This window comes from Manihot esculenta, chromosome 12 (genome assembly GCF_001659605.2).
Source record: "Manihot esculenta cultivar AM560-2 chromosome 12, M.esculenta_v8, whole genome shotgun sequence".
NCBI classification, from domain to species: domain Eukaryota; kingdom Viridiplantae; phylum Streptophyta; class Magnoliopsida; order Malpighiales; family Euphorbiaceae; genus Manihot; species Manihot esculenta.
Genome location: NC_035172.2, coordinates 8,103,497 through 8,115,048, shown reverse-complemented (window position 1 = coordinate 8,115,048; position 11,552 = coordinate 8,103,497). Strand labels below are relative to the sequence as shown.

General features: G+C 39.3%; 1 protein-coding gene across 1 annotated transcript; it reads right to left on the bottom strand.

The window, feature by feature from the left end:
- Positions 1 to 9,705: 9,705 nt before the first annotated feature.
- On the bottom strand, positions 9,706 to 11,211 carry LOC122725259 (vegetative cell wall protein gp1-like). Its single transcript, XM_043962289.1, has 3 exons — positions 10,498 to 11,211; positions 10,221 to 10,311; positions 9,706 to 9,812 (listed from the first exon to the last, which is right to left on the bottom strand). Exons 1-3 carry the CDS (start codon positions 11,209 to 11,211, stop codon positions 9,706 to 9,708), a joined length of 912 nt encoding a protein of 303 aa, XP_043818224.1.
- Between the last annotated feature and the right edge of the window lie 341 nt (positions 11,212 to 11,552).

Sequence of the window (11,552 nt, the reverse complement as noted above, 5' to 3'; positions counted from 1 at the left end):
TCAAGGAAAGCATTAGTTAATTTGTTTTAGCCTTAATCATAGAAATTAAATAATATAAATATCTAAAATTGTAAAAACTAAATAATGCATATAAATAAAATTATAAGGAGCAAATAAATATATAGTTAAATTTACGTTTTAATTGAGTAATTTTCAAATATAATGAAATAACAAATTTTCTAAATATTAAGGGGCTTAATAGTATTTTTCTTATATGTTTAAAATTAAAGAAAAATCACCTAAATACCCTTAGATAATTTTAAAAAATAGGGGTCACTGTGTGTCACGGGTCTAAATTTTAAACACTCATTTGTATCCATGTAGTATTTGGTTTGAACATATTTAAACTAAGTCAACTTTAAAAATCACTTGATAATTTGTAATCACAAACAATCATGTTAGTTAAGGTTACACAAGCCAATAATGAAGCCAACAGATAACATACATCCATAAACCTTACAAGATATAAGAACTAGACATAGAAATTCATGAACATGTTACTTCTTTTATTCCAGAAGCAACATAGTAATTGTACAGTCGTATCAATATAATATTTATAATAATTCTCACATCACTTGTAGACAGAGGGTCTATAAGGAGTGGAGGCACAATACTGAAATTCAACATGCCTACAATAGCCAGCTGGACCCAATCCTTATTGGCAGCCAACTAATCACTCCCTCCTAAAGAGCCTTAGGAACAAAATATCTTGTAGCAAGAGAAGATATTAACATGTCTAAAGTGAGATGCACCCCAAAATAAATAAATGAAAAGGAATTAAAAAGAACTAACTCTGCCTTTAACTTACTACCAATTTATATTAATTTTCTCTAATATTATTTCCAGAAAATTTCATTATAGGAAAAATTATAGTTTTGGTCACTAGAGCTCTAGGCCCTTGACACTCTCCCACTTAAACGGTCAACGTCTTCGCAGCTGAACTTGTCGGAGGACTTCAATCTTCTACTCAGATGCTTGATTCTTCCTATCAATTTGACTTGTTCTACAAGGATCTCTTCTATGTCTTTTGTACAAAAGATATTCGATTAAACACTAGTTTCAAAAAGTTTTTCTCTTACTAATCTCTATCTCATCGATTAATTTTTTGAAAAGTCTCAATCTTCTACAAATGTGATTGGAGGTTGGCCATCCCAATCTTTTGCATGAACTAACTTATTTGTTGGTATCCCCCTTAACTTGTCTCTTTTGACTACTAGCTTTTAATGATGAATAAACTACGAATTCTCCTTCTTTGGTTGGTACTTCTCTTGCTCATGCGGTGTTGCTCCACTTGTCCACATAAGTAGGTGTGTAAATAGAAATCAATCATGAAGAGTTGTACGACTTTTGAACATCTCCTCGTTGCAATATGACTTTAGTCCGCTTGTAGGGAGACTAGGTGAATCCTCATCCAAGAATGGTCTCACTTCAAAAGAATTAACTCGGCTCTACGTGGATTTGATTTGCACTCTCTTTCTCTTTCACACGTCTCACTATTCCTTCTTTTTAGACTTTTGCATTCTTTGTTCTTCTATTTCTCTACCAAATCATGTGATTAACATATCAGACTGTATAAGGCTCACATTACACATAAGATATTCAAGACTCTTAATTTGTAGCAATTTCATAGAAACATATTAATAACAAGGTTATACTCAAAATGACTATTAAACAGGTTATACAGGAAGCAAATAGTAGCACTATATTAATTCAACGGTAATAGAGTGCTAGAAGATACTCCTTTTGTTATGCCACTTGTGTTGCAACTCTCAACATCAAATTGTCTTAAACACATTATACTTTTCAACATATCTCGACATTCCTTTATGTTAATCCACTTCTTAAATCTTAGTTTGACTATGAGGTCTCTTCTTTACTCAATCATATGGCTAAGCCTGAACTTGAATCTAATAAAAATATATTATTCTCCAGTTTCTTCTCAAGGAAGCTACACACTATATGTTATCAATATCCATTAGAACAAATTTGTCAAGTCTATCATATGGAAGAACCCAATTAATCAGAATACAAAATATCCAGAAAAAATAATTGGTGTAAAGAAATATATCAAGAGACATTATACCCATTTGGCTCAAGAGTGTTTCCTCCCATTACCCTTCTTTGTGACATTATCACTAGGGAGTTCCATCTCCAATCATCATCGTGCACTACACTCTTACAAATTAGTTCAATGGTTGTGACTTTGTTAATTTTTAATTACCTTCCCTTCCTACTCTATTATTGAATGAGTGAGTTATTTGCTTTCTCAAAACTCTTGTTCCCATCGACAGTTAATGCATCTGTAACTCGATTGAAGTTTCCTTAGATTGTGGCCCAATTGGAAATCAAACTCTAATTGGCATCTTTATCCTAATACCTTCAACCTAATGTTATACTAGATTCCTTTTTTTTCACTTTTAAAGGGTCCATTTGCCTCTAGGAGAGTTAACATGTGCTCTACTATCACGGTTGTTTGCTCACTGTCACAAATTGCTCAACACTCCTTTAGTTGTTGTCTCCTTTTATCCCTTCTCAATACTTCCACTACTATAGTCTTTTCATATTATTTTTGTATTCGATTATGTATCTCCAAAAGTAGATCTAAGCATGAGTAATAACACCATTCTCTTTCCTATTTAGTTAGGTGACTAAAATATTATTTGAGATAACCAGAAATATGTTATGTTATCAAGATTCAATTACCATATATTTCTTAAGTAGATCACAAGGAACTTGATTCATCCTAATACAAAGATATTCTAAAAATAGTTAGTCTTGAAATAAAATTCCAAGAAATTTAAAAGATATTATATCACTTCCAATCCTATGGATTCACTTGTTCCTCTTCTTGATTCATTTTCATCATTGAGAAACTTTGTCTCTTATTATCACTTTAGGATACCCTCCTTATTTTTGTTCTCGTTCTCTGTTTCTTGTAAAATCAGTAGCTTGAACTCATTTCCTTGTATAGGATTTGCTCAAGAGATGAGACATTGACACCCTTTGAACTGTTACAATCTCATCTAAAACAATGGTTAATATCAAAGTCTCCAAGGAATTACTCTTACTTTGGCACTAGCAAAATTGTATAATACAAGATGAAGTGTAGAAGAAGCAACTTGCTCACAAGTAAAGCATCAAGGTCAAATAGTTCACAAAAGAAAGTCATACATTGATACCCAATTTATCGGCATATTAATTCTACCAATATTTAGACTTCCGCACTGATAGTAAATATTATGTCGAGCAACACTTAGGTTAAATTTACTCTTGCTCCACCTCGTGTTGAATAGCCACAAGATTTTTTTTACATTACATTTAGCTCCCTCTCTATTATCAAGAAACCATTATTAGTTAGAATGTAACGACCCGAAAATCGGACCGCTACCGGCGCTAGGATCCAGATCGGCTTAAGGCCGCCGGGACCCGTAGCAAGCCTGACATGTTACCTGTAAACCTGTTTAATCCCATACATGATCAACAACATACATAAAAATTTAAAACTTTTCTTTCATACATTCTATCATACACCAAACTCAACCTGTGCATGCACTGAACATATACATAAACATAAACTTGACCCCTCTGTGGGATCTCATCAATGCCCCCAATGGGTGGCATAACAAGTGTTGAGTTGGCTAAACATGGACATCAATAACATTAAGATCATGTTTCAAAAAGGGATTACATCATACTGTGGTCAAGCACACTTCTAACCTCAATATCGTTACATTACATATCTATACATCATAATACAATCTGTCATGTCCACATTCTAACTATTACATACATGTGACTTCATTACTCTTCTTGAATTCTCTGTCTAACCCGTACTTGCAAATCCTGGGGAAATTGGGAGAGGGGGTGAGCTACTAGAGCCCAGTGAGCAGAATCATAAAGCATTTAAAACACATGCTATCATGGAATGCATCACATCACAACTAATCATATCAAGGATGAACTTGTCACCATTTAGCCCTCTACATAATCCAAACATGCCAGGGGCGTAGTGCAGGCCACACCTGGTCTTTCCCTTATACATAACATAACATAACATACATATTCCATGGTGCCGGGGGCGTAGTGCAGGCCACATCCGGTCTTTCTCTTACATAGTGCCAGGGGCGTAGTGCAGGCCACATCTGGACTTCCATATCATACCATCATGTCATAACATTTGAGGGCTAATGGATCATTCAACATTCATCCGCATCAACAACATTTTATGCAATGCAACATATTCGTGATTTCTAATGCAAACAGCCTAAAATATCACATGGCATCCGTGATGCATGAACATGCTCAAAATTGATTCATTTATTTAAAAGCATAAGAATTATTCCACTCACCTCTGGCTAGCTCTGACACTGACTGAAGCAGCTGACTCACTGCTGGGGTCTTCGGTTCCTCAGGTCCGAACCTACACAGGTGGACTCAAATGAGGGACCAACATACTAGAACATAACTCTAAAACATCCCCCAAAAACCCCCTAAAACATCTCAAAACATCCATGCAAGAACATGCAAAGGAAGGCTGGACAGGGCACTTTCGGCGGCAGGTTCGGCGGCCGAAAGTCCCTCCAGAGCCGAAAGTCAGGCAGGTTCGGCGGCACCTTCGGCGGCCGAAACTCCCAGACAGAGACGAAACTCATGCATGTTCGGCGGCACTTTCGGCGGCCGAAACTCCCAGACAGAGGCGAAAGTCCTCTTTCGGGGGCAGCTTCGGCAGCCGAAGGCTGCTTCCACAAGAGGGTTCGGCGGCCGAAAGTCCCTTCGGCTGCCTAACCTGGTTTCTCCCGAAGGGCAGAAACTTGGTTCAAACATAAACAACCGCCTCCAATTCATATCATCATGCATTTAGCTCAACCAAAACATGCACACAAGCTCCTAGGGGTCTCAAACTAACTTAAACCCCAACTACAACACACATACACAAGCATTTGCAAGCCACATTGTCCATAAACTCAAAAATCATCAAAACTCACTAAAAACCTACACATGCATTTCTACCCCATAGATCTTGCATAAAACTTATTTAAAACATACAATGAGCTTAAGATCGGCTCTTACCTCTTGAAGATCGAGAGAGAGACGACCTAAAACTCGAAGGTGGGAGAGATTGGGTTCTTGAACCTCCAAGCTCCAAAACTTTGCTCAAAAGCTCAAATCTTCAAAACAAAGTTAAAACAAATGAAAAACTTGAAAGATCTAGAGGAAAAACATCAAAGATCGGTGAGGGACGGTGGAGAGCTCACCTTGGCCGAAAATGGGGAAAAAGCTCGCCCGTTTTCGGCTAAGGGACCCTTTTATAGTGGCTGGCCAGGCCACGTTCGGGGGCCGAATGTGCCTCCGCATGCATGCCATGTTCGGCGGCCGAACCTGGACTTCCCTCACTTATGCTTTCGGGGGCCTAAAGCACACCCGCAACACATGCATGTTCGACGGCCGAACTTGAGGTTCGGCGGCCGAACCTGAGCTTTCCTCCAAGGTTGTTTTTATTCAAAAACTCATTTTCTTTTCATTCAAAATCATCAAAAACATTAAAACATTTCATGAAAACATAGTTTTACCCTTCTAGAGGTCTCCGACATCCGAGATTCCACCGGACGGTAGGAATTCCGATACCGGAGTCTAGCCGGGTATTACATAGAATGGAGATAACTTGTGTTGCCTTGAGAAATTCTAACTCTATTGACGCCTTGAAATCATTAAGAGGAGTTATCATGAAATCTACATTGCCTTTCTATGCCCTCGATTGACCAAATACATCAATCATAATGCTTCATACCTTAGAGTTGACTACTTTATTTTTATTTCCTCTTATCGCACACTTAGTTTCGGTCATATCATGATCGTATCAACAGTGAAATGTCAGCAGATCTTGTATCTGCACTACCTCTACTCTTTTATCATTGAAATGTATCAATGTGCATCAATCTCTTCTTCCAAAATAGTTTTGATTCTAATTTTCCCTTTTAAAGTCTTCAAGAGAAGTTCAGAAATCTCCCCATTCCTATCTCCCTATTTGAAAGATACTTCGAAAAATATTTTCACCATGCTTAATCCTATTCACACTTTTCTTGAATCTTTCTGCACCCCTTTTGTGTATCATTATTATTGTTATTATATCACTCATAAGATAGTTCGTATCTACGGTGTCCACAAGTGTCTCTACTACTTCACTCTTTCCTTATTTAGTAACACAATGTGGCCCTTCACGAGAATAACACTACCCTTGGAGGGGGGAAACAAGCAAGCAAAAGCCACTCAGCATAGATAACTCTTCGACTTCTATTTTAAGTTCTCCCTCCTATCTAGTTTTCCTCCCTTTCAAGTTCTTCTAAGGCCTTTGAAGCAATTCTGTGTAGGCAATTTGTAGCATAATATGGCTTTTCCTATGGAGAACACTTCATAGTGCTTAGTTATGCCACTTCTATGCTACTCAGTTTGCCACGTGTTTATCTACTATTCTTCACCTAAAATTGTTTGATTAACACGTATCTCACCTTACAGTATTTTGGTCAATTTTGGTTCACCCCCCACTTATTACTTTAGCCCATTTGTTTGGATTACTATCTATGTGATACCGAGAATTGAACTTCTCTTCAACTTATTATTAGTACAACCAACTAAATCTTTGCTATCGCTAGCATTGTACATAGTCCTTCACATGTCTCTTTAACAACTCATTCCTTACACCAACTTCAATCTTCTTTCATAAAGTAATACAATCAATTAAGCTCAAGCATATCTTTTATATTAAGCATAAATGCTGAGGATTCCTTTGCATACTTTCCTTATAAACTCATGGTTGGAGCTCACCAACTCCCTTGAGAATCCAATGCCACGTCCTTAGAGTAGAAATTGAGTCACTATTTGATAAGCGGTTGTCGAAGCTGTCAAAAAATAAACCTATTAAACAATCAACAATAAACTTGTAGATAGTGGAAATAGGGTCGAACCACAGAGAATTGACACCAATGATTCTCCTAATAATGACTAGGTCAAGTAAATAACAAGTAAATAAAAGAGGGGGTTTTAATTTGATGAATTAAAAATAAAAGCAAAAGAGAACAATAATTTAAATAAGTGAGAATATCAATGGGAAAGAGATTCTAGCTGAAGTGTGAGCCTAATTCAGCTTGTTCAGAATTGATCATTGATTATTAAAGACTCCTATTTGATTTCAATAAATCAGTTTTGGTTGTGGAAGATGCTTCTCACAATCCAAATTCCTCCTTAGTTCTAGTTTGATTAGGAAACGTTCGCTAATCAAACACTGATCAACAAGTTGCCAAGGAACGTCCTTGGGGCATTTAGCATCGAACAACCGTTGATCGCATTAAGACTTAGAGAAACCCAATTCTATCCTTGCCAACCGCATGGTCAAGGCTAGGTTATACAACTGATTATATTTATGTTCAAACAATTTAAGCAATTACGGACCTAAATCATTCAAACAATTTATCACTTAAGCAATTTAAAAGCAATGGGCCCTTATTGATTCTAAAAGCAAAGTAATAATTATGGAAAAGATCAGATTGCATAAATATTGAAACAAACAAGAGTTCAACAATGGAGCATTAAACCTCCCAATTCATCACAAATCTGAATATTCTCAACTTCAACTAGAAAAGAATGAATTTAGCCACTCATGGTGACTAAAATACACAAAAGATGAAAAGAAAAGAAAAGAAAACAGCTGCAGAATTTCTGGTGAGGGGAGAAGATGCTGAGTAGCTGCTCAGAAGATGCCCCTTGCTGGTTTGGAGGTTCCTCTTTTATAGCTGAAGAATTCCACCCTTCTAGGGTTTTGAAATCCCTTTTTAATTTGGCTTGTGATTCATCTTTTGATGTTGAATTTAATTGCAACTGGAATTCCTTAAGTGAGAAACTCTTTCGTGGCTCTTGGAATTATTTTGGTAGTGATTGAGTTGGATTTGGACTTCTGAAAACTCAAAATTCGGTTTTCTGAACAATTTCCCGCTCTGCTGTATTTTTTGCTGTCATTGTGATCGGGGCAGTGATTTGGGCAAATCACTGGTCCAATCACTTTCTGCAAGTCTGTGCTATCTCTGCTAGTGATCTGGGCAGTTTCTGCGTGTGATTTGGGCAAATCACTGACCCAATCACTTTTCCTGTTGCCTCCAGGTTTCTGCTTCAGCTTGATTTGGGCAGTGATTTGGGCAAATCACTGATCCAATCACTTTTCTGTCATTTTCTGCACTTTTTCTCCATCTTTTCAATTTCTTCCTTTTCTACAAAACCATAACAAAAATACAATTTAAGCTAGAAAAATGTGTAAACAAACAGTAAATAATATATTAAAAACATGGTTAAATTATGCTTGATCAAAATACCCCCACACCTAGCTTTTTGCTTATCCTCAAGCAAACAATAACTTAGCTAATCAAGCCCCCTTTTCTTTTGATCCTAAATACCACTTAATCAGCCCCCCCTAGACTCCTAAACTGAAGTATCACAGTATATAGTACATGCACCAAGGTCATCCTCTCCTTTCCTTGTTTCCCTTCACCTACCATGGTCAAGAGAAAGGTTTATGGCTCAATCATGCTTATTCCTTTATGTTAGTTTTAATGCAACCCCTAGGAGTGACTTGCCCCTTTTTTTTCTCTCTTTCTTTTTATTTTTATTTTTATTTTCAGCAGCACTTATTCTTATCCTTGCCTGAAGAAGTCACTAACCTTTTTACGCGATTGTGTACATGGGTAATACACCCCCGGTTACTCAGTTAGTCACTTCTCCAAGTGGCTACTTGCTCTGTTCATAGTCTAGACCATCGAAACTTGTTTGCTTGAAAAAATCACTGCCCTTTTTACGCGATTGTGTACATGGGTGATACACCTCCGGTTACTCAGTCAGTCACTTCTCTAAGTGGCTATTAGGCTCAGTTCATAGTCTTAGACCATTGGAACAGGTTTATGATTTGTGCTTTGTGCTGGTTTTTCATGATAGTTTGGGCAAATCAGCTCATAGGGAGTTACACTAACTTTTTGTTTGCATGTATTTATATTTTTATTTCCCTTGACCATAGCAAATTTAAGGATTCAGTTCAAGAGAAAAAAACTCTCTAAGTGAAGGTAACATACTGTGAATGATTCAATTTAGGCTTAAAGGGGTGGCAAATCAATGGGGTCATGAGATAAGGAAGCTCTTTTAGTCTTGTTATCTATGTTGAGTAGAGCAATTAGCTAAGACAAAATTATGTGTGTGTGTGTGTGCAGGAAGTGTGAAAAAAAACAAAATTCTGGTGTGTGCAAAAAGGGGTAAAAATAATGCAAAAAGAAACAAAAAAGGAACAAAAAGAAACAAATCAATGATGGAATCAATGCAAAATTAACCTAACAATACCCCCACACCTATGGCAAACATTGTCCTCAATGTATAAGCATATATATATAAAGAATGAATGAGGAAAGGGAAAGGGATTTCCTGGCCTGTGGGTGGTTTGGCCAGTGATTTGGGCAAATCACTGGTCAAATCACTGTCTGTCACGGTGCTGGGGCAGAAAATGGTCTACCAGCAGGTCCAATAGGTGCTCCATCCGTTGCATTCGGTCCTCAATTCTAGTGAGACGAGCCTCTATTGTCTGGTTGGGGGCTACGTCTTCATGTGGCTGATGGGCATCCTGCTGGGGGCTGCTGGGGGTGCTTCCTATGCTGGTGCTGGTTCCTGCCCTGTATCCTATGTTCTCCCATCTGCGAGGACAGTGATGGAGGCTGGCTGTTGGGTGGTGGTATTGTTGGCTTTCTTTCTTCTGAAGACACGCTCGTGGCGTGGTGTTACTGGACCTGCAGGTGCAATGGAAAACATGTCCCCTACTTTGCAAAGCAACCCCATGTCATCTAATGTGCGTAGGTCTAAGGGGGTTGTTTTGGGGGTGGGGGATAGGTCAGTATGTGCTGGGTGCAATAATTTGAGATTCACTGCAATGGCAGTGATCAAAGGGCCAAAAATCAGAGGCTTGTGGTATTGTATGATGCTGGATATTTGGGTAGCAACCCAATATCCAAGATGGATTTTTCTATGAGTGCGCATGCACCAAAGAATATATAACTCAGTTTTGGTCAGGATGTTAGAAGCATCATTCCTGCCAGAAAATGTGTAAGCCAGAAATCTGTGGATGTATTTCAGGCTGGGGTTGCTGAGGTACAAGTCCTTGGACCTGGTGGGTGAGTAGGTGTGTGGGGGATTATCACTTAACTCCAAGTATGCAGAACTTGGGTTGAACTCAGCAGGGAAGTCCCAAGTAGACTGGGGGCATTCACAGCCCATGGCATTGCTAAATTCCTGCAGGGACAAGCGAAATCGCTGTCCCAATAATCTGAACCCCACTGTGCTTTGTGTGTGCAGGTTGTGCATGGCAGGTCTGTTAAAATAAAAGGTGGTGAAGAACTCCTGTGTGAGTTCAAGGAAGGAGGGCATGCGAAGGAAGAAGCATTTCTCCCAACCAACAGCAGAAATGAGGGAGCATACCTGATTCTGGAGTCTTAGTGCGCGAAGGGTGCCATGATGGATGTATTTACCTGGATGATATGGAAGAGATGATATTTTGGCCAGCCCGGTCTGTTCAGAAATTTTGTTGAATTGCAGGGCCTGAGTGATGTGATCAGGGCATGTTGGTCTGGGCAGATCGCTGGGCAAATCACTCGGCATATCGCTGGGCGCATCAGTTGGCAAGTCAGCAGGCAAGTCAGTAGGCAAATCGCTGGGCGCATCAGTGGGCACATTTCTGGGCATAGCGCTTGGCACATTGCTGGGCATAGTGTTGGGCGTATCCGTGGGCAAATCGCTGGGCGCACCACTTTCTTTGTGTCCTGCGGGATGTATGGCAATAGCAGTCTCTGTTTCTTGTTCTGGGTGTGACGGTGAGGGTGGTGACGGCGTTCTTGGCCGTTTCTTTCCGTGGCCGGAAGAAGTGGTGGCTTCTGGTGGCGTTTCGTCTGCAGGGTTTGTTGTCGGGGCTATCGGCGTCCTTGGCCGTTTCTTTTGCCAGCGATATGTCTGGGCGGCCGGTGAGTCGGTGCGTCCTGATGCTGTTCCCATAGCCAGTGGCGTTTCGGTGCTGGTGTGGACTAGTGGTGCGTCCCATGTTTCGTCATCACTGTCAGAGGGACTGGGTGGTCTCGGTAGCCCTAATTTCTTCCACATGAATGGTCCGCCGGTGGCCTTCATCTTGATTCGGACCATGGTGGTCTTTGAGTTCGCCGGTGGGTGAGTGGTGGTTGGAGAAGAAAATCTTGAAGAAGAAGAGAGGAAAACAGTAAATTGCGTAAAAAGTAAAAAATAAGAGAAAATATACTTAAGAGTGATTTGGGTAGGTGAACTGCCCTGATCATTTAATGTTGGCTCTTTGGATTCTTGACAGGGTGATTTGAGCAGTGATTTGGGCAAATCACTGCCCCGATCACTTTCTTCCTTGCTGTTGCTTGGCTGGTATTGTTCACGTGACTGTTCACGCCTTTCCTGATGATGTGCTTGGTTTGGTGATTTGGCTTGTAATTTGGTCAAATCACCTGGGCAAATCACTT